This window comes from Pavona decussata, unplaced genomic scaffold, assembly GCF_977016875.1.
Source record: "Pavona decussata unplaced genomic scaffold, jaPavDecu1.1 SCAFFOLD_64, whole genome shotgun sequence".
NCBI classification, from domain to species: Eukaryota; Metazoa; Cnidaria; class Anthozoa; order Scleractinia; family Agariciidae; genus Pavona; species Pavona decussata.
In genome coordinates, this window is record NW_028145484.1 from 4,386,861 (window position 1) to 4,411,666 (window position 24,806).

Sequence of the window (24,806 nt, forward strand, 5' to 3'; positions counted from 1 at the left end):
TTATTCCAGGGGTTATGGGAGGGCCAGGGTGACTCTGGTGTGAAAATGACTGTCTGGTTATGTCGCAAAAAGATTGATGTGAAATAAATACCTGACACACCCACGATACAGTGATAGTGCTACCTCAATAAGATTTCTTTTCAAAATTTCTGGTGATTTCATTCCTCACTGCTATGCACTAACCTCCGCTCAGAACCTCTCCCCCCTCCCCCCTTGTTAACTAGAAATTAGAAATACGCTGACCGATTAATCTTCTCAAACATGCAATGACATATCCAACGTAAGTTGAAACCGATCGTATCTGTCAAAGCAACCGAAACTTCTTGGCGTGGAATTGTGGAAACTTGTGACATAAGTCAGTAAGACCCATAGCCAGTCTAGCAGTCGTCATTAGGTGGTAAAGCACAGTTCATTAATTTATTTGGCATTAATAAGCAGATCAAATACTGTTACGATCATTGTTTCATCAACTTCTCGGAAATAAAGATTTTGAAGGAAGAACTGACCATTGCCGTGAAACCGTGAAATGGCCGCTTTCCTGACGAGTTTTATCAAACATTTTGGTGGATTTTTCTTGGTAAGTACATGAATTTACTAACTATACATTCTGGTTGACGCTGTTGAGCAAATGTACACTCATCATAGAAACAAATGAGTAATCTGACAGGCCCCATTAGTCCGTCCATGATTAGTCGAGCCCCTTTTTTTGGATACGCTTCGAAATTATTGCTTTCACGTTCCAAGCAATAACAATAAACTTTAGAACCTGACTTAAGGACTATTTGTTACAGTTTCTGTTTGTAACTTTGTTTCTTTTGATTGTATGATTACCGAATATCCGTTTTAGAAGAGGTTGAATCAGTCTCTATTTCTTTAGGGCTAAATAGGCACTTGGAATAGATCCTTGGAATTTACAGTAGTGCAAATCAGATATTGTGTTGTTCTTTACTTTCTTCATTGTTTTTCCTTCAACTAACTCAAACTTCATAATTTATCCTATTCTATCTTGACAAACTGGTCAAGTTGAATGTGGAGACAAAAGAGTTTGTTACATGGGAGGAGTCGGGCGGGTTTGTTTCAGAGCCCGTGTTTGTTAAAGCTCCTGATGGAAAAGAAGAAGATGACGGTGTTGTGTTGTCGTGCGTCATCAACGTTGATGACCAGACCACCTCTCTGCTGGTACTGGATGCGAAAGAATTCAAGGAGCTGGGGCGAGCTGTGGTTCAAGGAATTACCCCAGCAAACTTCCATGGCTTTTTTCAGTAGCACTTGTCGGGAAAACAGTGTGAGGTTTTCGTCTGTGGATTTTATCTTCTATGTGTGATTGCGTTTTTATTTTCAATGTTTATCTACCAGCGTGAAAGAAGAAATTGAGAAAGGTTTATTGCGTTCGACGTAGAAAAAACGCATTTTTTATTACGTTTGGAGTCGAGACTGTATGGGATAATGAACTAATCAAACGAATTAATGGAACTTGGGACGCGTATATTGCATCCCCCGCAGATTTTTCAGGGGCGGATGACATCATCACCTACTTATTTATTGGCAAAAGAGAGAGAGAGCCTGGGATCGAGATGATCGAACGCGCTCCCTAATCTTTGATTGCTATAGTTATACCTTCAACTTGGACCACTTTTTCAAACGATCCTGACTTGCTCGCGCATGCGTTTTCATGTGCTTCCTTCCGTTTCCGGTTGGATATATACCTGGGGTTTGTTGTATTGTCTGTTATAATGGTAAGGTTTTAGCCACGAGGCCTTTCTTACTGTTAAGAGATCTTTAAAAAGATTCTAGGTTAAAAAGTAATACAGAAATAAAAAAAAGATAAATATAAGAGCAAATAAATTACAAAAACAGGGCAATAATTAAAGGTGAACTGGGATTAATTATTGTCAAGGGTAACTTCACGTTTTAATTTTTTTAAGAACTGATGTCTCAGTCCAGCGTTCTCCATTTGTTTTTAAACAGCAACAACGACAACAAATTTTATTTTTATACCACACTGGAGTACAGAAAAAGTAAATGTAAACACTACTTATGCAAGGTATAATGCCACCTAGAAAAAAACCAATAAGCTAATCTAGTTAGGAGAGACAATAATAACTACATGAATGTCAAAAGTAGTCGTAATTGGGAGGCAAAAGTATAAAAATAAAGCACACACAAAATACTTTCTGTGTAAGATGGTGTGGAAAGAAAGGAGGAACTGTTAAAAGATTTGACAAAACATTTTTCGATTCTGTTTCTGTTTCGTTTTTTTTTTTTTTTTTTTTCACCTTTCTCCCGGGTATATTTCTTAGCCTCCCCATTTGAGCTCGTGCCCATTCCCCTCCTGCATCCTCAGTACAGACACTATACAATGATTATAATGATAGCTTGGATAGATTTTTCTAAATCTTATCTTGAAGTTTGTTCTATCTTGTCTTGAGCCAAACCAAAAAAATCCAAAATAGACCGCTTCATGTACATAGTCACTACATTGACGTAATTACGTTATCTTTACTATGAGTCTGACATTTCTCTTACATCAGTGCAACTTTCCCTTCAACATCTATATGACGATTTAATGTCACGGCTTGCTGACCGTGTGCCAGTGGCAGCGCATAAGGCTTTCTGTACTCTTCTCATTTCATGAATCTCCGTTTTGGTACCCGCAAATTTTTGAAAGCCACACATCTTCCAGCGGCGAAGGCCTCGGCGATGGTGTACAACATACAGTCATACATCTTCACCCTTATCGTAACTATCGACACGTGCTCTGCTCTTTGACTGGCTCAGTCGATTTTTTTTCTGCGAAATCTCTGTTATAAAAATCCTCTTGGAGTTGTCAGAGATCTCTTTTTGGATCACTGTTTTGAAATTCTTAGAAATGGCTTATCCTCTTCTTCTCTTTATCATGTTTATAAAAGAACAGATTGCTTGAAAAAATAAAGAAAAATTTCAATTTCCGTCTCAAGTGTTTAACTTAAAACCGTTTTCAGTCGCCATAATTTCTAAAGTTTGTAGCATTCGGCTGTTTCAAACAAAAGCGTTTGTTTCGTCAACAGGCTCTCAGAAATCTCAGAAAAGTGTAAAACGCTAACAGCAGTTGGTTCTTTAGTTGGTTATTACTCCATTAATCTTAACGTTCCAGTAGTATTACAGTTTTACTGTTCAGTAGTGTATTTAGTTGAAGGTTGTCGAATCAGTGTTGTAACATCTTACGAGAGCTCCTGCACCAGCTAGGCCAAACCATAACATTTGAGCTTTCCTAACGTGTGATAACCTTCTTCGCTCGAGTCATCAAAATCTGCCAATCTGATTTGTGTAACAGGCAGAGCAGACTTGTCTGTCAGCAGACCGCTGTCTGATCTCCAACCACCGCTACTGTTACGACAGTTACACTTCTTACCATTAGAACAAGAGTTTGTTACTCCGCATGCGCACATATTACTAGATCCACCAGCACCTCCCCAGTAGTTCATTTTTGTTCCGTCACGTGACACCCACCAAGCAAGCGCCTCTTCAACAAAGGCAACGTCACTGCGACATTCAAACTTGATAAACTGTTCACAGTTCTGTGAGACTCTAGTGAGTGCTGCTAGCTGAGCGGTGCTAACTCCAGTGTAACTCACGTTCTTACTGTAGCATCCTGCATAACTACATCCAGGAATGTTAGCAACATGGGTTCTACTCTCACTGTCGTGACTGATGACCGTCACGCCAACTCCACCCTTGTCACTCATGTCACAATACACACTGAATGGAGTCACGCCTCCTTTGCCGTCAGGGTCAATCATATAATTACCTGAAGAGCTTCCACTGTTGCCTGATTTTATGCCGCTGCAGGACACGCGTTTTGTTACTAGTACCTCAACAACAGAAGTTGCCTTTATTGTTCGTCGATAATTCTTTGCCTCACACGTGTAAGACCCAGCGTCACTTGTGGTCACTTTACTAAGAAGCAAAGTTCCGTTTGGATAAACAACATGATTTTGTGGAAGAGTTTTGCCGACTCTTTTCCAGACAGTCACAAGTGAACCCTGTGCTTCACAATTCAGCATCACATTGCTAAACTCTGATACAGCATCTTTCAAGGGAGGGGTGAGGGTAAATTTGAGCCTGTCAATCACCGTCAGTAGTGCAACTGCGGAGTTCTGTCCAAAACGATTCTCAGCTGAGCATGCATAAGCCCCGCCATCTGCCTTTGTTACGTTAAGGATAGTCAAATTCCCTTCAGTCACTGTGGTCTTGTCTTTCGGCACGTGGCCCAGTGCCTTTCGCCACGTGACCTTTGGTTTGGGGTGACGAGTAGCTTTGCACTGCAGGCTCACGTTTTCTCCCTCTTCAACTATGACTGACGAAGGCTTTTGAGTTATCTTGGCACCAACTAGAAGTCAACAAAGAACAAGTATGAGGAAAAGGATTGTTTCGTATCCGCCATATTGAATTGGAACTTAGATAAAGGGCTTTTCACATGCACAAGGTTTTTAATATATTCCCCCACAAGAACCTCCGTGTAATCTAGATCCAGTTCCATACGGAGAATACTAAATGGCCTGTTATCGCTTGATATAAGACTTTAAAAAATTTTCTCGTCGAAAGAAAAATATTGAGAGAGTCAAACTGATGAAAGTCTAGCCTTCAACTGACACTTCAAGAAACTTAATTTAGCTGTCAACCAAAAACATTTGACCTGGCGGTGCTTTACTATATGTCCAGTAGTCGTTGTCAGGAAAGTTTAGCCATCACCGGCAGTTGCTGATAAGCTTGACCTTTTAGATCGGAGTTTAATCAAACTAGACCGCGAATGTCAAAGACTATCATCTATCAGAGCCATTTCATTCCCAGGGCCACCTTCTGTACTGGTCATCAACAGAGAACACAGAGGTGCAGACGTCACTCATGGTTCTAGCTCAGACGTAGCCGTACCCATCCCGTGAGGGGAAAGCATGGGGTGAGTACCGCTAAGCGTAAGCTATGGTGGCTCAGGCCTGAAGTTTCCCTTAACCTTAGCAGGCTCAACCCCAGTTGACACCCGCGTGCAAATCTAAGATAAAATCTCTCCAAACGAAAAGACGCACAGGATAACAAAATTCTTTGAGCGGGCCGTAAGATTCCCTCCACACAAAAAGCCTTCACAAATCAGCCACTCTAAAAAATTTTAGTTAAGATCTGTTAAATCAATCTATTTACCTTGAACAGTTAACGTGGCTGTTGATGCCTTTTTCCCAAGGATATTTTTTGCAACGCACGTGTACATTCCACCATCTTGTGACGTCACGTCTGTAATCATAAGGCCACCGCTTGATTGTATAATTCGTTTATCCTCGAGGAGACTGGAATTCTGTTTCAGCCACGTGACCTGAGGTTTTGGGTTTCCTTTAACCTCGCACTGAAACGAGGCTGTACCAGTCTGGTTTACCACCAAAGACACTGGAGGTGACACAATAGAAGGGGCTGAAATGGATTCACCAGGATTGCCCTTGGGTCCTTGAGGACCCTGATCACCTTTAGGTCCGGGAGGTCCCTGATCTCCTTGAGCACCTCTTGGTCCCTGTGGTCCCTGAGGCCCGGGCGGACCATGTTTGCCTGGGGGACCAGGCCTGCCTCGTTTTCCCCTGATTCTTTTCGGGCAGTGCACCATGCAGGCCAGGCTGCTCAGAACAAGTTGAACTTCTTTTCTGATAGCGTCTCGAATGATGTTTTCACTGGTGTTTTTTACCTTGTTATCATTCCCCAGCTGGCGTTTGTGACGAATCTGTATATCTGTGAGTGAAAAATGCAGTTATTTATATATCAAGGCATGGCAGGCTGGTTATTAAGCCTGGGGCTGAAACGCTGAAGGGAAATTAGCATAAACTACAATACGTTTGATTGAGCTAGTAAAAACATTGTTGCATTTTGTTATATTAAAGTAAACATAGATGTTTATCATAATTTCTGCATTGCTATGCTTTCTTAAAATTGAAACTGAGGAACCCTTATAATCCCAGTTACGACCCGGGCGTAGATAACAGTTCACAAGGATCGAAGTATATTCGGCTCGCAAGCAGCTTAAACAGTGATACTCAAGAACTTACTCTGTAGCATTTAAGGAAAGGTTTGAAATTGTGGGTACAAGCTAAGATCTTCTTTAAACCAAAGAGTGTTCCTTGAAGTTTTCACGATAAGTGCAATAAAACGCTGATCTAGCTGGATGAACCGAACGCAAAAAAAAAAAATAAGGAAAGCGAAAGGTATTTCTACAGGGGTCCACTAAGCGCCACGCACGCGCGGTGAGAGACGTTTATTAAGGTTTGTATTTTTAGCAGTCAATGATGGGATATACCGCGACTCATGAAAGAAATTATTTGCCCTCAAGAGGCAAGTTTTTAATTGCATAAAGCAAATACGATATTAAATGGCAGTAGCGAAACACCGGTCAAGGGAACATTATCGGCAATCGCTCTGTAAGTGTGGCGTTATTTCATTTTTCTTCACTATTTATAAGGAATTGAAACTCCCAGTACATCAGAAAAAAATTCTTGAGTATTATCAGGTTCGGCTGGAGCCTTGCATTTGCGCATTAAGGTATTTTTGGACTGTTTGGCCATATCGTGTAAAGGAGACTGGAGACACTGAAACGTACGTAAGAGAAACAACCTGATCAGATGTCAGTGTTTCTCCCTTCAATCCTCCATTGAGTTAAAAGCGAAACCTTGATTTTGTAAACTGCAACTGAATACTCACCATTTTCCGAGTCACCGTGCAAGAAGCGCTTCAACAAAGAATCCGCAATCGTCTCGTCGTGTATAGTGTTTCGTGGCTCGACATTTTCTTGTCTTTGTTGATTCAAGGCTTGAAGCATTTGTCGATGAGCGTGAAGTTCGATCTCGACATGAATCAGTGCCACAAAACAAACAGCAACGGATAAAAATATTGATGAAAACATCACCGTGTTGGAGACCGGGCGCGACTTTGATTTCTCCATAATAAAAGCTTAAGACTATAAAAACCAGGGAAGGCTTCCAGTTGAAATCTTCCCTGTTCGGTAGAAGCTGTGTTCAGCTGTGTGTCAAGTGGACGTCTCTTGTCAGTCCAGCTTCTTGGTCCTCTTATTTGACCTTTCTTCCACTATTCAATAGTGGCATTTTTCCAAATCTCCGACTTATTTTTAGCCATACAGGAATTCCATCAATTCCGGGAATAAAGACACAGGACATCTCTACAATAAACTGGTTATGTGGAGTATATTGTTTTTTTTTCGCGACTTAATTTCTTAGTTTTCAAACCTGATAAATGGAACTAAATTGAAAGAGAACAATTTTAATTACTTTAATTGGAGGAACATCTAAAGAAGTTCACCGTTTTCAAGCATGGAACAACAACCTACTGGATGACACATGGCAAGACGCATGCGCGCATGATCATCGTCTAAGCCCATTGGTAGAACAGTTCGGCCTGACAGAAAATTTTATCTGGAAAGATAGATATCTGGAACTGAGTTCTTGCTCACAGAATCTTCGCAACAAGCCCGGAAAATTGGCTCAGTTGGAATGAGAATGAACCAACGAGATTCCACGTCATCGACAGAAAACAAGGCGACTGTGTAGGCGTCTTCACTGCGGAGCCATTCCTTGTGTTTCACCACATCAACGCCTTTGAAAAAGATGGCAAGATTTACCTTGATGCTTGTTGTTACCATGACGACTCAGTCATACGCCAGGCATACCTGAGTAACTTGCGAGCCCCTGTGCAACCAGGCCAGAAGAAGTTTGATCTTTCGGCTTCCGCTTGGAGAACTGGGCGGTGTGAACGAGGAGAGAGGCCTCCACAAGGGAGGGGACGGGCGAGATTACACTTTGCTGTACCTGGGGATGGATTTACCGAGAATCAACTACGAGGAGAACAATGGCAAACCGTACAGGTTTGTGGAAATATTTTCTGAAGGTCTTACAAACTTGTTAACATTTGAGGAACAGACTTAGAAACCAGTGGACTTAACACTTACCTCTATACAATAACCACTCTCAGTCAACCCCAAAGCCAGCAATGCTTATTTAGAGGAACAACAACTTCTTCTGCAGAGGGTAGCGACGAAGTTTTATTAAAGGGAAGCAATTTAGGCTACGTCCGTCATCCCTCAAAATGTAAGCTCTAAGAAACCCAACTTGGGCCAAATGACGAGATTTTGCGTATCAATTCACTGTAGGCTCTGGAAGCAGAAAGGACGATGCCTCCCAATACATAACTATTTTCGCGAAGTTTATCACTATGAGGAAAAAGCAGATCTTAGTGAGGGCTGTTGTAATCTAAAAAGGAAATTAGGGATAACCACGCATCTGTCAGAAATAATCAAATCATGGAACAGTTATAGATGTTTAAAATGGAATAAGTCAATTGTATGTGTTCATGACCGGTCCATAGCACGGGCGTATGTCCTTGTATCTTTGGCAAGTTGGCATATGGCACGGGGAACTCCGAGCAAACATTACCTGATAAACTGGTCAAGTTGAATGTGGAGACTAAAGAGTTTGCTACATGGGAGGAGTCGGGCGGGTTTGTTTCAGAGCCCGTATTTGTTAAAGCTTCTGATGGAAAAGAAGAAGATGACTGTGTTGTGTTGTCGTGCGTCATCAACGTTAATGACCAGACCACCTCTCTGCTAGTACTGAATGCGAAAGAATTTAAGGAACTGGGGCGCGCTGTGGTTAAAGGAATTACTCCACCAAACTTCCATGGCTTTTTTCAGTAGCACTTGACGGGAAATTAGTATGAGTTTTTCGTCTCTGGATTTTATCTTCTATGTGTGATTGCGTTTTTATTTTTAATGTTTATATACCAGCGTGAAAGAAGAAATTAAGAAAGGTTTATTGTGTTCGACGTAGAAAAAACGCATTTTTTATTACGTTTGGAGTCGAGACTCAGTATGGGACAATCAACGAATGAATGGATCTTGGGACGCGTATCTGGCATCCGCCGCAGATTTTGCAGGGACGGATGACACCATCACCAACTTGGCAAAGGAGAGAGAGCCTGGGATTGAGATCATCGAATGCACTCCCTAATCTTTGATTGTTACTAGTTTAGTGTTATCGGATGGCCTTCAACTTGCACTAATTTTCGAACGATCCTGACTTGCTCGCGCATGCGTTCTTTATGTGCTTCCTTCCGTTTCCGGTTGGATATATACCAGGGGTTTGTTATAATGTCTGTTATAATGGTAAGGTTTTTGCCAGGAAGCCTATCTTTTGTAAAGTGATCTTCAAAGATAAGATATCCTAGTGCTCCTGGTATTACTTTTTAACCGGGAGCCCATTTCGAAAAGTAATACTGAAATGAAAAAAAGATAAATATAAAAGCAAATAAATTATAAAAACAGGTAATAATTAAAGTGCATTGGGATTAATAATTGTCAAGGGTAACTTCATGCTTTAATTTTTTTAAGAATTGATGTCCCCGTACGGTCCAACGTACTCCATTTGTTTTTAAACAACAACAAATTTTATTTTTATACCACTCTGGAATACAGAACAAATAAATTTCTCTAACTCTACCGTGACCGTGGTTTGGCTATGTGATTCTAATTACCATAAAATTTTGCCAACTTTAGCCTTGAATTTCTCCAAGAATTATTGATCATTTGAGAAGCCATACCAAACACTCGAAAGTGTGTTTCATCAGATATTCAAACACCTCGAAGTCGTTTAAAAAAAATCTCGGCTGCGCCTCGTTTTTTCAACCTACTTCTCAGTGTTTGGAAATCTGATGAAACAGGCTTTCTCGTGTTTGATATATTACTTAAACACTGCTTATGCAAGGTATAATTCCACCTAGAAAATAACTAATAAGCTAATCTAGCTAGGAGGCATAACAATAACTATGTATTAATGTCAGAAGTTTCGTAACAGGGAGGCACAAGTATAAAAATAAAGCACACACAAAAGACTTTCTGAGTAAAATGTTGTGGATAAAAAGGAGGAAATGTTGAAAAATTTGACAAAACAACTTTCCATTTTGTTACTTTGACAAAACGTCTTTCGTAAAGAGGAATGCATTGGGTGTTTTTTTTTTCAGCTTTCTCCCCGGTATATGTATTTCTTAGCCTTCCCATTTGAGCTCGTGCCCATTCCCCTCCTGCAACCTCGGTATGCAGGTGATCGAGACTTTGCAATGATTGATAGCTTGGAAAGATTTTCTAAAATCCTATCTTTGTTCTATCTTGACTTGAGCCGGATAAAAAAAATCCAAAATAGGCCGCTTCATGGACATAGTCACTACACTGAGATAATTATCTTTGGTAAGAGCCTGACATTTCTCTTACACCTTACCCTTAGGCCACGCCTTGCTGACCGTGCGCCAGTGGCAGCGTATAAGGCCCTGTACACTCTTCTCCGTTTTCGTGCCCGCAAATTTTGCTTAAAAGTGGCTGAAAGGAATGATCTTCTTTTCTTTATAAGAGAACAGATTCCTTGTAAAATAAAAAAATCAAAATTTCGCTCAAGTGTTAGATTTAGAACAGCAGTTTTAATTCAACATAATTTCTGATGTTTGACGGATTTGGCTGTTTCGAATAATAAAAAAAGCATTTGTTTCGTCAGCAGGCTTAGAAAACTCACAAAAATGTAAAACGCGAACGGCAGGAGGTAATTTATTTGCTATAAGTCCATTAACATAGTAGTAGTATTAGAGTCTTACTGATTTTTAGGCAATAGCATCTGCTATTGTTTCTAGGGTTAGGTGCATTGTTTCTATTGTCTGTTCAGTAGCGTTCTCTTGAAGGCTATCGAACCAGTGTTGTGAGATCTTACGAGAGCTGCTTCACCAGCTACACCAAACCATAACATTTGAGCTTTCCTAATGTGTGATAACCTTCTTCGTTTGAGCGATCAAAATCTGCCAATCTGATTTGTGTCACGGGCAGAGCAGACTTGTCTGTCAGCAAACCGCTGTCTGATCTCCAACCACCGCCACTGTTACGACAGTTACACTTCTGACCATTGGAACAAGAGTTTGTTACTCCGCATGCGCATATATTACTAGATCCAGCAGCACCTCCCCAGTAGTTCATTTTTCTTCCGTCACGTGACACCCACCAAGCAACCGCCTCTTCAACAAAGGCTACGCCCCCAGTGCACTCAAACTTGATAAACTGTTCACAGTTCTGTGACACTCGAGTGAGTGCTGCTAGCTGAGCGGTGCTGACTCCAGTGTATCTCACGTCTTTACTGTAACATCCTGGATTAACACCACATCCAAGAATGTTAGCAAGATGGGTTCTACTCTCACTGTCGTGACTGATGACCGTCACGCCAACTCCACCTTTGTCACTCATATCACAATACACACGGACAGGAGCCGCGCCTCCTTTGCCGTCAGGGTCAATCATATAATTACCTGAAGAGCTTCCACTGTTGACTGATTTTATGCTGCTGCAGGACACAGAGAATACTTCAACAACAGTAGTTGCCTTAATTGTTCGCCGATAATTCTTTGCCTCACACGTGTAAGACCCAGCGTCACTTGTGGCCACTTTACTAAGAAGCAAAGTTCCGTTTGAAAAAACAACATGATTTTGTGGAAGAGTTTTTCCGACTCTTTTCCAGACAGTCACAAGAGAGCCCTGTGCTTCACAATTCAGCATCAGATTGCCAAACTCTGATACAGCATCTTTCAAGGGAGGGGTGAGGGTAAATTTGAGCCTGTCAATCACCGCCAGTAGTGCAACTGCGGAGTCCTGTCCAAGAAGATTCTTAGCTGAGCATGCGTAGGTCCCGCCATCTGCCTTTGTTATATTCAGGATAGTCAAATTCCCTTCAACCACTGTGGTCTTCTCTTTCGGCACGTGGCCCAGTGCCTTTCGCCACGCGACCTTTGGTTTCGGCTGACCAGTAGCTTTGCACTGCAGGCTCACGTTTTCTCCCTCTTCAACTATAACCGACGAAGGCTTTTGAGTTATCTTGGCGCCAACTAACAAGTCAACAAAAAACAAGTATAAGGGAAAAGATTGCTTTCTTATCGTCCATGTTGAATTGGAACTTGCTTGAACATGCGTTTTCACTAGAGGAACCTAGACAAAGGGATTTTTACATGTACAAGGTTTTTAATATATTCCCCCACCAGAACCACCATTGTAATCTAGATCCAGTTCCATACGGAGAATACTAAATGGCCTATTATCGCTTGAGAAAAAAGCCTGCGAACAGCAGACGTATTTCCGGTCGTAGCTCCGAAAAAGAAAGAAAAAAATAGTGAGAGAGCCAAATTGATGAAAGTCTAGCCTTCAACTAACACTTCAAGTAACTTTATTAGCTATCAACCAGGTGGTGCTTTACTATGTGCTCAGTACTCGTTTACAGGAAAATTTAGTCATCACCGGTAGTTGCTGATGAGGTTGACCTTTAAGATGGGAGCCGGTTTAATCAAACTAGGCCGCGAATGTCAAAGACTATCATCTATCAGAGCCATTTCATTCCCAGGGCCTCCCTCTCTACTGGTCATCAACAGAGAAGATAGAGGTCTCGGCAGACGTCACTAGTAGTAGTTCTAGCCTACTCGTCACGACTGAGGGTAAAGCATGGGGTGGATACCTCTAAGCGTAGGCTATGCTGGCTCAGGTCCCTAAACCTTAGCAGCCGCAGCCCCAGTTAACACTCGCGTGCAAATCTAAGATAAAGTCTCTCCAAACGAAAAGACGAACAGGATTACTAAATTCACCGCAGTAGGCCGTAAAATTCTCTCCACACAAAAAGCCTTAACAAATCAGCTTCTTTGAATTATTAGTTAAGATCTGTTAAATTCCTCTATTTACCTTGAACAGTTAATGTGGCTGTTGATGCTTTTTTCCCAAGGATATTTTTTGCAACGCAAGTGTACATTCCACCATCTTGTGACGTCACGTCTGTGATCATCAGGCCACCGCTTGATTGTATAATTCGTTTATCCGCGAGGAGACTGGAATTCTGTTTCAGCCACGTGACCTGAGGTTTTGGGTTTCCTTTAACCTCGCACTGAAATGAGGCTGTACCAGTCTGGTTTACCACCAAAGACACTGGAGGTGACACAATAGAAGGGGCTGAGATGGATTCACCAGGATCGCCCTTGGGTCCTTGAGGACCCTGTTCACCTTTAGGTCCGGGAGGTCCCTGATCTCCTTGAGCACCTCTTGGTCCCTGAGGCCCCTGAAGCCCGGGTGGACCATGCTTGCCTGGGGGACCAGGCCTGCCTCGTCTTCCCCTGATACTTTTCGGGCAGTGCACCATGCAGGCCTGGCTGCTCAGAACAAGTTGAACTTCCTTCTTGATAGCGTCTCGAAAGATGTTTTCACTGCCGTTGTTTTCCTTGTTATCATTCCCCAGATGGCGTTTGGGGCGAATCTGGATATCTGTGAGTGAGAAAAGCAGTTATTTATATATCAAGGTATTACAGGCTGGTTATTTAGCCTGGGGCTGAAACGTTAAAAGGAAATTAGCACAAACTACAATACGGTTGATTGAACCAGTAAAAACATTGTGGCATTTTGTTATATTAAAGTAAACATAGAGGTTTATCGTAATTTCTGCATTGCTATGCTTTCTTAAAATTGAAACTGAGGAGCCCTTATAATCCCAGTTACGACACGGGTTTACATAGCAGTTCACAAGGAAGTACATTCGGCTCGCAAGCAGCTGAAACAGTGATACTCAAGAACTTCCTCTGTAGCATATAAGGAAACGTTTGAATTTGTGGCTACAAGCTAAGATCTTCTTTAAACCAAAGAGTGTTCCTTTTATTTTTTACGATAAGTGCAAAAAAACGCTGATCTGGCTGGATTAACCGAACGCAAGAAAAAAATAAAGGAAAGCGAAAGGTATTTCTACAGGGGTCCACTAAGCGTCACGCACGCGCGGTGAGAGACGTTTATTTTGGTTTGTATTTTCAGCAGTCAACGATGGGATATAACGCGACTCATGAAAAAAGTTATTTGCCCTCAAGAGTCAGGTTTTTAATTGCATAAAGCAATCACGATGTTAAATGGCAGTAGCGAGACACCGATCACGGAAACATTATCGGCAATCGCTCTGTAAGTGTGGCGTAATTTCAGTTTTCTACACTATAATTTATAAGGAGTTGAAACTCCTAGTACTTCAGTAAAAAAATTCTTGAGTAGTATCAGGTTCTGTCGGAGTCTTACACTTGCGCATTAAGGTATTTTTGGACTGTTTGGCCATATCGTGTAAAGTAGACTGAAACGTACGTAAGAGAAACAGCCTGATGTCAGTGATTCTCTCTTCAATCCTCCTTGATTTAAAAGCAAAATCTTGATCTTCTAAACTGCAACTGAATACTCACCATTTTCCGAGTCGCCGTGCAAGAAGCGCTTCAACAAAGAATCCACAATCGTCTCGTCATGTACAGTATTTCGTGGCTCGACATTTTCTTGTCTTTGCTGATTCAAGGCTTGAAGCATTTGTCGATGAGCGTGAAGTTCGATCTCGACGTGAATCAGTGCCACGAGACAAACAGCAACGGAGAAAAATATGGATGAAAACATCACTGTGTTGGAGACGGGTCGCGACTTTAATTTCTCCATAATACAATTTTAAGACTATCAAAACCAGGGAAGGCTTCCAGTTGACATCTTCCCTGTTCGGTAGAAGCTGGATTGAGTTGTATGTCCAGTGGACGTCTCTTGTCAGTCCAGCTTCTTGGTCCTCTTATCTGACCTTTCTTCCGCTATTCAATAGTGGCTTTTTTCCAAATCTCCGAGGAGGTCTTTTTCCCATTAGTCGCCTTATTTTAACCATACAGGAATTCCATCGATTCCGGGAATAAAGACGCAGGTCATGTCTACAGTAAACTGTATATGTCCGAGTTTATTTTTTTGTTCGCGACTTAATTTCTTAGTTTTTAAACCTAATAGATGGAACGAAAATGAAAGAGAACAAATTTAATTGGAGGCACATCCAACGAACGTTTTCAAGAATGGAGCAACAACGTACTGGATGATACGTGGCAAAACGCATGCGCGCATGAGTACCGTCTAAGCCCATTGGTAGAACAGTGCACTTGTATCCCGGAGATAAGGGTTAGAATACCGTTCAGTCGTGCGTGATTATTTTTTCATGCTTTATTTTCGCTTCTGATTAATTGTGTACACAACTTTAGGTATTTCTTTCAATAAGTCCCCTTGTTAGCCTCAATAGAGTATTGTAATATAGATTTTTATTTAAACCAACAAACCGGCCAACTAAGCATCTGTACGTAGAAATATACAGGCGGATTGTTGTTGTATTCAGTTATGAGAGAGTATCGGGACTTGGGCACTAGTGTCTCCATGCTTCTGGGCTTACGTAGAAATCTGGAAAATTAGATTTGATTCATTCATTTAGGGCTGTTCTAGTACTCCAAGCCTATTGTTTTGCTGTACTGCTTGCCTTATCAAAAACATCTTGCATCTTGCCAATTAATTGATGATGTCACAAATGGTACAATTTGCATACCCGTAACTGAATACCCACAAAACAAGTGACTAAATTTGAACCTGGTAGTTAAGTGGTAACACTCACTTAACTCATTTGGGTCTAAATATCGAACAGCTTAAAACCTAATGTAAAAACATCCATCCCAAGAATTTCCAAAATGTATAAGCTTTTTTGTTTTGCTGCACCAGTTGCTCGTCAAAACAATCTTCAGATTGTAAAAATTGACGACGTCACAAATGGCACAACTTGCATACCCCTAATAAGCCTCTGCCTATCACAGTAAAAAGTCTATTCACGAGATAAATAAATGTCTGGCCAAGTACTGACGTGCTCAGCGGAGGGTGAACACTTGTTTCCACATCTCAAACTGACCTTAGACATTTGCTTAAAATTACCTTAAGTAAAACTTATTTCAAACTTTATAGTAAAAGAAAGAGAACTTCAAAAAAGTGTTCGCCTCGAACCCGAGTCGTTTTTTTTTTTTTTTCTTCTATCCATAACTATAACACCTATGGAACTAGCTGCCAAGGAATGTACTCTCTAACGTATTTATATAGTTGCCCATCATAATAAATGAAAGGTAACTGTATTCAAATCAGTCACTTAACCGTGCATCGGGGCTAAACCCTAAAATGGTGTTTCTTGCTAGACTGGAGCTCAGTTGTCTGCCAAAAAGAGTTCTGTTCAGCGAGGGATCGATCGTCGGAATAGTGATTGGAGGCCCGGCTACTGAGCCTGTGAAGACAAAGTTTAGATCCTTACTTCAGGTACACTGAGGTAATTATATTATCTTTACTATTAAGTATAAGTCTGACATTTCTCTTTTATCAGTGCAACTTTCCCTTCAGTATCTATATGAAGATTTTTTGTCACAACTTGCTGACCGTGTGCCAGTGGCAGCGCATAAATATCTTTGCACTCGTCTCATTTCATGAGCTCCGTTTTCGTACCCGCACATTTTTGAAAGCTACACATCTTCCACCGGCGGTGGCGTACAACATCGACACGCGCTCTACTCTTTGATAGGCTCAGTCGATTTTTTCGCGCGAAATCTCTCTTCTAACGATAGCCTTGGAGTTGTCAGACTTCTCTCTTTGCATAACTGTATTGAAATGCTTAGAAAAGGCTAAACAAAATAATAATATTTTCTTTATAAGAGAACATATTGCTTGTAAAATAAAAAATCAAAATTTGTTAAAGTGTTAGATTTAAAACAGTTTTCAGTTGACATAATTTCTGATGTTTGATGGATTTGGCTGTTTCAAACAAAAAAGAGTTTGTTTCGTCAGCAGGCTCAGAAAACTCATCGAATGGCGGGCGGTAATTTATTTGCTATCAGTCCATATTACAGTTTTACCGTTTTTTTTTAGGCTGTAACAACTGCTATTATTTCTAGGGCTAGGTGCATTGTTTGTACTTCTGTTGTAGTGTTCTCTTTAAGGTTATCGAACCAAAGTTGTGAGACCTTAGAGGAGCTGCTTTACCAGCTACACCAAACCATAACATTTGAGCTTTCCTAATGTATGATAACCTTCTTCGCTCGAGTCATCTAAATCTCCCAGTCTGATTTGCGTCACAGGCAGAGCAGACTTGTCTGTCAGCAGACCGCTATCTGATCTCCAACCACCGCCATAGTTATGACAGTTACACTTGTGACCACCGGAACAAGAGTTTGTTACTCCGCATGCGCACATCACGTTATGGCCTGTAGCTCCACCCCAGTAGTTCATCCGGTTTCCATCACGTGACACCCACCAAGCGAAACTACCCTCAACAAACGCTACGCTCCCAGCGCACTCAAACTTGATAAACTGTTCACAGTTCTGTGACTTTCGAGTGAGTGCTGCTAGCTGAGCGGTACTGACTCCAGTGTATCTCACGTCTTTACGGTAACATCCTGCATAACCACATCCAGGAATGTTAGCAACGTGGGTTCTACTCTCACTGTCGTGACTGATTACCGTCACGCCAACTCCACCTTTGTCACTCATGTCACAATACACACGGAAGGGAGCCGCGCCTCCTTTGCCGTCAGGGTCAATCATATAATTACCTGAAGAGCTGCCACTGTTGCCTGATTTTATGCTGCTGCAGGACACTGGTTTGAGTACTTCAATAACAGTAGTTGCCTTAATTGTTCGCCGATAATTTTTTGCCTCGCACGTGTAAGACCCAGCGTCACTTTTGGCCACTTTGCTGAGAAACAAAGTTCCGTTTGGATAAACAACATGATTTTGTGAAAGAGTTTTGCCGACTCTTTTCCAGACAGTTTCAATTGAGCCCTGTGCTTCACAATTCAGCATTACATTGCTTAACTCTAATACAGCATCTTTCAAGGGAGGGGTGAGGGTAAATTTGAGCCTGTCAATCACCGCCAGTAGTGAAACTGCGGAATCCTGTCCAAGAAGATTCTTAGCTGAGCATGCGTACGTCCCACCATCTGCCTTTTTTACATTAAGGATAATCAAATTCCCTTCAATGACTGTGGTCTTCTCTTTCGGCACGTGGCCCAGTGCCTTTCGCCACGTGACCTTTGGTTTGGGTTGACCAGTAGCTTTGCACTGCAGGTTCACGTTTTCTCCCTCTTCAACTATGACCGACGAAGGCTTTTGAGTTATCTTGGCACCAACTAAAAGTCAACAAAGAAGAGCTATGAAAAAAAAGATTGTTTTCTTATCCTCTATATTGAATTGGAACTTTCATCATCATCATTTATTCCTTTGCCTTACTAAAAAAAAGAAGAAATGATAGAATTTACAATAATGGCGAGGAGACCTCAAGAAACCACCAGGCTTATAAGAGAGGCCATCTCGACTGTCATTAATAAATAGAAAGTGTGTGGTGCTGCGTAAGTGCGGCTTGGTCAATTCATGATTTTATAGATATAAACTGCAACATTTTTTTCTTGAAGGTGAAAAAACTAGATGAAGAAGTTATTGATATTGGGAGAGAATTTCAGACAGGCTTGGACATGAGGTTTAATTGGGGGAACCTAGACAAAGAGTTTTTTCCACAAGAACTTCCATTGTAATCTAGATCCAGTTCCATACGGAAAAAAATATTGAGGGAACCAAATTGATGGAAGTCTAGTCTGCAACTGACACTTCAAGGAACTTTATTTAGCTGTCAAGCAAAAACATTTGACCTGGGGGTGCTTTTTTATATGTCCAGTATTCGTTAACAGAAAAATTTAGCCATCACCGGCAGTTGCTGATGAGCTTGACCTTTTCAGATTTTAGATTTGTTTTATTCATGTACTATTTCAATAGTTAACCACAAAAGGAAATTCCGATACATCACAAAAGTAACATAAATACAACATTAAATTACATAAATCATCAACGGTAAAATGTGCGCAGTGACCAAAGGAGCTTAGGCTTCTGAGTTGGTCACTGCCACGTGCGGCTAACTGGTGTATAACGTGCAACTAACTAAGTAGCACAAAACAAAAGACAAGAAAATTAAGAGTGCATAAAATGATACTACAATTTGTACCTAAAAAACAATTGAAATGATAGTTAATAGTGAGGGCAGAGAAATCAAATACTCATTGCGTATTTAAAAGGTACAATTTGTATTGCTTGTAGAAGCTATTATATGGGAGTTTTTTTTAAATTTAGAGGGAATTTTTTCCCAAATTTTAGACCCAGCATATGCAAAAGTGGCAGCTCCGTAATTATTCCTTATCCTCGGCTGATGAAAATTAAGGTTTGATGCAAATCTGGTGTTGTAGCTATGAACTTCAGAGGCAAGAGTAAGAGTTCCTTTGAAAATCATTGGAGCGTTAGTAGTATTGTTAGTAATCTTATATGTGAAAGGGGCACCTTAAATTTGTAAATGTTTTCAAGTGTAAGAATACCTAAGAGATTTAAGTATGGCATAGCACTGTCCCTACTATAAATAAAGAAGATGCTACGCACACAGTTATTCTGTTTAGTTTTAATTTTATGTAATCTGGTCTTACAACCACTGCCCCAGGTCTTAATACCATAAGTTAAATATGGATAAATGAAGGAGAAATACATGTCTTTAGACCGGAGTTTAATCAAACAAGACCGCGAATGTCAAAGACTATCATCTGTCAGAGCCATTTCATTCCCAGGGCCACCTGCTCTACTGGTCACCAACAGAGAAGACAGAGGTCTCTGCGGACATCACTGGTGGTTCTAGCCTACACGTTGCCATACCCATCCACCACGGAGAAAGCATGGGGTGTGTACCACTAAGCGTAGGCTATGGTGGCTCGGGCCTGAAGTTTCCCTAAACCTTAGCAGGCTCAACCCCAGTTAACACCCGCGTGCAAATCTGAGATAAAATCTCTCTAAACGAAAAGACGCACAGGATTACAAAATTCGCTGAGTATGCCGTAAAATTCCCTCCACACAAAAAGCCTTAACAAATCAGCTTCTTTAAATTTTTAGTTAAGATCTGTTAAATTCCTCTATTTACCTTGAACAGTTAATGTGGCTGTTGATGCTTTTTTCCCAAGGATATTTTTTGCAACGCAAGTGTACATTCCATCATCTTGTGACGTCACGTCTGTGATCATCAGGCCACCGCTTGATTGTACAACTCGTTTATCCGCGAGGAGACTGAAATTCTGTTTCAGCCACGTGACCTGAGGCTTTGGGTTTCCTTTAACCTCGCACTGAAATGAGGCTGCATCAGTCTGGTTGACCACTAAAGACACTAGAGGTGAGACAATAAAAGGGGCTGAGATGGATTCACCAGGATTGCCCTTGGGTCCTTGAGGGCCCTGGTCACCTTTAGGTCCTGGAGGTCCCTGGTCTCCTTGAGCACCTCTTGGTCCCCGTGGTCCCTGAGCCCCGGGCGGACCATGCTTGCCTGGGGGACCAGGCCTGCCTCGTTTTCCCCTGATACTTTTTGGGCAGTGCACCATGCAGGCCAGGCTGCTCAGAACAAGTTGAACTTCCTTCTTGATAGCTTCTCGAATGATGTTTTTACTGCCGTTTTTTTCCTTGTTGTCATTCCCCAGATGGCGTTTGTAACGAATCTGGATATCTGTGAGGATTAAACCATTTATTTATATTAAAGCATGACAGTTTGGTTTACATATCTTCTTTGCTACCTACCCCTGAACATATAGTGAAAGAATTAAACTATTTGATATACAATTTCCTATGGAAAGGTAAAGACAAAGTAACTAGAGTATCTGCAATAAATAATTATGAGGGAGGTGGCCTCAAAATGGTTGATATTGAAAGCATGATCAAATCTCTCCGCCTCTCCTGGCTGAAAAGAATCTTTGGTGATAATTCAGGCGTATGGAAAAGCTATTTAGAATATCTTCTAAAAGAAACAGGTGGTCTGGTTCTTTTTAATTGCAATTATAATATTAAAGACTTAAATATTAATTCTCAATTCTATGCAGAGTTATTGAAATGGTGGTCTGAGTTTCGCAAAGACAATGCAAATGATACTAACTGGCATTACTTTATCTGGAATAATCAAGAAATACGAATAAACAATAAACCAGTTTTCTATAAAAGGTACTTCAATAATGGGATTCGAACTGTGGGCGACTTACGCTTTGATCTTAATAATATCGACTCTTATGAATTACAGGCAAAATACATAGAGAAGACGAATTTTCTGGAATGGACTGGTCTACGCCACTCCATACCGCTCAATTTAAGAAATGCTAATTATAAACCGGATCCCATAGTCCTAAATCCATCCTTCAAAACTGACAGTGGTCTTTTCGATGTAACTAAAAAGAAATCTAAAGATTACTATTCTCTTTTTGTCCGTAAAAAGGCACGCTTCCCTAATCATGCGCAAAAACTAAAGTGTGAATTTAATTTATCTGATGAGGCGTTGAAAAAAGCTTTCTGTCTTCCCCATTCAGTTGCTTTTGAGCCATACGTTCAGGCCTTTCAGTTTAAGGTATTAAACTCTATACTTTACACTAATTCAAAATTACATAAAATCGGCTATATTTCAGACAATCTGTGCTCTTTTTGCAAACGGGAATCAGAAACTATACAGCATCTCTTTTATAATTGTTCTTACTCAATTACTTTTTGGAAAAACTTTGAATTATATTACTTATCCCTGACAAAACAACAAATACATCTTGAATTGAGAGATATTTTAATCGGTGTTCTAACACCAGAATGCCCCTTACTAAATTACCTGTTACTTATAGGAAAAATTTATTTATGGGGGTGTAGAAGAAATAACGAACTTCCGAATATAGGTGGTTACAAATTTAAAGTATCGTTAAAGTATGACACAGAGAAATTTATTTGTACGAAAAATAATACATTAGACATATTTAAAAAGAAATGGACAATATTTAGACCTATTTAATATATATGACTTGTACGGGTGTGACTTTGAATTTTTTGTGAGTGAGTGCATGAGAGCATGAGATGAGTGAGTGAGTGTTGTGAATGGTGTGTTAGCGGGCCAGCGAGTGAGTAAGCTAATTGTAATATTGTACAAAGTGTAAGTGCGTAAGTACTGTCTAGTTTATTATTGTATGTAACTGTGTGTTTTCTTGCAAATAAAAATTAAAAAAAAAAAAAAAAAAAAAAAAAAGACAGTTTGGTCCGTAAGCGTAGGCCTTAAAGGCAATTGAAATCAGTGAAGATGGTTGTTCTTAACGCTCTAATTGACATTGTGTTAAATGAACCATTAAAAACTGAGAAGCCCTTAAAATCCCGGGGGGGTTCTCCCTTATATGGGCTATATAGGTATGTGCAGCGCCAAAGGGTATGGTTTTTCGGCTGTTTTGGTACGGTCATAAAGAGGGTATCGATTTTAGCCACTTTGCCGCTATTTTGGTAATAAATAGGGTATAGATTTTTGCACTGTAGTCCTGGGTTCGTTTTTTTTTTTAGAAGAAGCTACTTCAGGTCATAAATAGGGTAGGGAAAATCGCAGATTTTGGTCATAAATAGGGTAAGGGTTTTGGGAAGCGGACCGCACACCCTTACCCAATTTTTTTTGGAGTACCCCCCCGGGCTTAAAATCCAATAGTTCACAAGGAAGTATATTTGCTTCTCAAGCAACGGGAACAATGGTACTCAAGAACTTCCTTTACAGCATTTAAGGAAACGTTTGAATTTGTAGTTGCAAGCTAACATCTTCATTAAACGAAACGGTCAGTGTTCCTTGAGGTTTTCACGTTTTCTCAAACGGTAATCTAGCGGGATGATTTTTTTATAAAACATAATTTAAGAAAGTTGTAAATGAAAATGAAAGCGATTTATTGAGGGGTCAAATAACCGCCATGCACGTGAGAGGGGTTTAGTTTGATTTGTATTTTTAGCAATCAGTAATGGGATAAACTGCGACCCGTGAAAGACATTATTTGCTGTCAAGAGTCAAGTTTTTAATTGCATCAAAGCAATTACGATATTAAATGGCGGTAGCAAGACACCGATCACAGAAACATTATCGGCAATTGCTCTGTAAGTGCGGCGTTATTTCATTTTTCTACACTATTTATAAGGAGTTGAAACTCCCAGTACTTCAGAAAAAAACTCTTGAGTATTATCGGGTGCGGCCGGAGTCTTATACTTGCGCACTAAGGTATTTTTGGACTGTTTGGCCATATCGTGTAAAGGAGACTGAAACGTTCGTAATAGAAACAGCCCGATCAGATGTCAGTGATTCTCCCTGCAATCCTCCCTTGAGTTAAAAGCAAAATATTGATTTTCTTAAATGCAACTGAATACTCACCATTTTCGGCCGAGTCGCCGTGCAAGAAGCGCTTCAACGAAGAATCCGCAGTCGTCTCGTCATGTGCAGTGTTTTGTGGCTCGACATTTTCTTGTCTTTGTTGATTCAAGGCTTGAAGCATTTGTCGATGAGCGTGAAGTTCGATCTCGACGTGAATCAGTGCCACGAAACAAACACAAACGGAGACAAATATTGATGAAAACATCACCGTATTGGAGACCGGGCGCGACTTTGATTTCTCCATAATACAATCTTAAGATTGTAAAAACCAGGGAAGGCTTCCAGTTGAGATCTTCCCCGTTCAGTAAAAGCTGTGTTCAGCTGTGTGTCCAGTGGACGTCTCTTGTCAGTCCAGCTTCTTGATCCTCTTATCTGACCTTTCTTCCGCTATTCAATAGTGGCATTTTTCCAAAATCTCCGAGTAGGTCTTTTCCCCATTAGTCGTCTTATTTTTAACCTACAGGATTTCTAATAATTCCGGGAATAAAGACACAGGTCATGTCTACAGTAAACTGTATATGTCCGAATTTATATTTTTGTTCGCGACTTAATTTGTTAGTTTTCTAACGTAATAAATGGAGCGAAAACGAAAGAGAACAATTTAATTGGAGATATCCAACGAACGTCTTCAAGAATAGAACAACAACCTACTGGATGATACATGGCAAGACGCATGCGCGCATGAGTACTGACTAAGCCCATTGGTAGAACAATGCACTTGTATCCCGGAGATCAGGGTTAGAATACCTTTCAGACGTGCGTGATTATTTTTTCATGCTTCATTTTCGCTGCTGGTTAATTGTGTACACAACTTTAGGTATTTCTTTCAATTAGTCCCCTTGTTACCCTTAATAGAGTAATGTAATATAAATTTTTATTTAAACCAACAAACCGGCCAACTACGCATCTGTACGTAGACATATACAGGCGGATCGTTGTTGTATTCAATTATGAGAGAGTATTGGGACCTAAGCACTAGTGTTTCCATGTATCTGGAGAATAGGCCATTTCCGAGTTGCTGTGAACCTCATTATGAAAGCGAGGCTAAGTGCAAAGCTTTTCATATGAAGATTAGTTTTGTTTGCATATGAATGAAAACTAATTTTCACAACAAAAACCTTGCACTTAGCCTTGCTTTCATAATGAGGTTCACAGCAACTCGGAAATGACCTATCAGATTTGATTCATTCATTTAGGGCTGTTCTAGTACTCTAAGCGATTAGTTAGTTTTACTGTAATTGGTTTCCGTTAATCCTGGTTCTGCTGTATAATTTGTAAATAACTTAATAATTATAATTAATGTAATTTAACAGGGAAGAGCCACCCATGTGGATCTGTTAATGAACCATTATTATTATTATTATTATTATTATTATTATTATTATTATTATTATTATTATTATTATTATTATTATTATTATTATTATTATTATTATTATTATCAAACAATATCCACAATACACGTGACGAAATCTGAACCGCTTAAGTCATTTGTCGGCCGGTTTAAAATATGGAATAGTTTAAAACCTAATGCCCAAACATCCGTCCCCAGAATTTCCAAAATGTATAAACTTTTTTGTTTTGCTGCACCAGTTGCTCGTCGAAAACATCTTGCATTGTAAAAATTGACGACGTCACAAATGGCACGACTTGCATACCCCTAATAAGCCT

The 24,806-nt window shown here is 40.4% G+C and overlaps 3 protein-coding genes across 4 annotated transcripts; all 3 read right to left on the minus strand.

The window, feature by feature from the left end:
* Positions 1-2,277: 2,277 nt before the first annotated feature.
* On the minus strand, positions 2,278-7,077 carry LOC146478591 (peroxidasin homolog). The gene is made up of 3 exons (XM_085112184.1): positions 6,712-7,077; positions 5,176-5,748; positions 2,278-4,369 (listed from the first exon to the last, which is right to left on the minus strand). The coding sequence occupies exons 1-3, from the start codon at positions 6,950-6,952 to the stop codon at positions 3,222-3,224; spliced, it is 1,962 nt and encodes a 653-aa protein (XP_084968310.1). The 5' UTR covers positions 6,953-7,077; the 3' UTR covers positions 2,278-3,221.
* Positions 7,078-9,437: 2,360 nt separating this feature from the next.
* LOC146478592 (peroxidasin homolog) lies at positions 9,438-14,650 on the minus strand. 2 transcript variants are annotated; one of them, XR_014865140.1, is made up of 4 exons: positions 14,293-14,650; positions 12,773-13,345; positions 9,771-11,931; positions 9,438-9,512 (listed from the first exon to the last, which is right to left on the minus strand). XR_014865140.1 is itself a non-coding variant. In XM_085112185.1 (3 exons), the coding sequence occupies exons 1-3, from the start codon at positions 14,531-14,533 to the stop codon at positions 10,790-10,792; spliced, it is 1,956 nt and encodes a 651-aa protein (XP_084968311.1). In that variant the 5' UTR covers positions 14,534-14,650; the 3' UTR covers positions 9,438-10,789. The 2 variants fall into 2 exon arrangements, 1 of the variants encoding a protein (XP_084968311.1); XM_085112185.1 differs by having other exon boundaries at positions 9,438-11,931.
* Positions 14,651-16,408: 1,758 nt separating this feature from the next.
* Positions 16,409-23,474, minus strand: LOC146478593 (peroxidasin homolog). The gene is made up of 3 exons (XM_085112197.1): positions 23,125-23,474; positions 19,875-20,439; positions 16,409-18,054 (listed from the first exon to the last, which is right to left on the minus strand). Exons 1-3 carry the CDS (start codon positions 23,377-23,379, stop codon positions 16,913-16,915), a joined length of 1,962 nt encoding a protein of 653 aa, XP_084968323.1. The 5' UTR covers positions 23,380-23,474; the 3' UTR covers positions 16,409-16,912.
* Positions 23,475-24,806: the final 1,332 nt, after the last annotated feature.

Bases quoted from the DNA above. Each gene is read 5' to 3' on its own strand.
- LOC146478591 (XM_085112184.1), bottom strand. From the start codon at position 6,952: ATGGAGAAATCAAAGTCGCGCCCGGTCTCCAACACGGTGATGTTTTCA. The intron at 5,749-6,711 runs GTGAGTATTCAG...TTTCACTCACAG, and splicing joins GCACGGTGACTCGGAAAATG to ATATACAGATTCGTCACAAA. The intron at 4,370-5,175 runs GTAAATAGATTG...GTTGACTTCTAG, and splicing joins AGCCACGTTAACTGTTCAAG to TTGGTGCCAAGATAACTCAA.
- LOC146478592 (XM_085112185.1), bottom strand. From the start codon at position 14,533: ATGGAGAAATTAAAGTCGCGACCCGTCTCCAACACAGTGATGTTTTCA. The intron at 13,346-14,292 runs GTGAGTATTCAG...TCTCACTCACAG, and splicing joins GCACGGCGACTCGGAAAATG to ATATCCAGATTCGCCCCAAA. The intron at 11,932-12,772 runs GTAAATAGAGGA...TTGACTTGTTAG, and splicing joins AGCCACATTAACTGTTCAAG to TTGGCGCCAAGATAACTCAA.
- LOC146478593 (XM_085112197.1), bottom strand. From the start codon at position 23,379: ATGGAGAAATCAAAGTCGCGCCCGGTCTCCAATACGGTGATGTTTTCA. The intron at 20,440-23,124 runs GTTGCATTTAAG...ACAGATATCCAG, and splicing joins CCGAAAATGGTGAGTATTCA to ATTCGTTACAAACGCCATCT. The intron at 18,055-19,874 runs GTAAATAGAGGA...GTTGACTTTTAG, and splicing joins AGCCACATTAACTGTTCAAG to TTGGTGCCAAGATAACTCAA.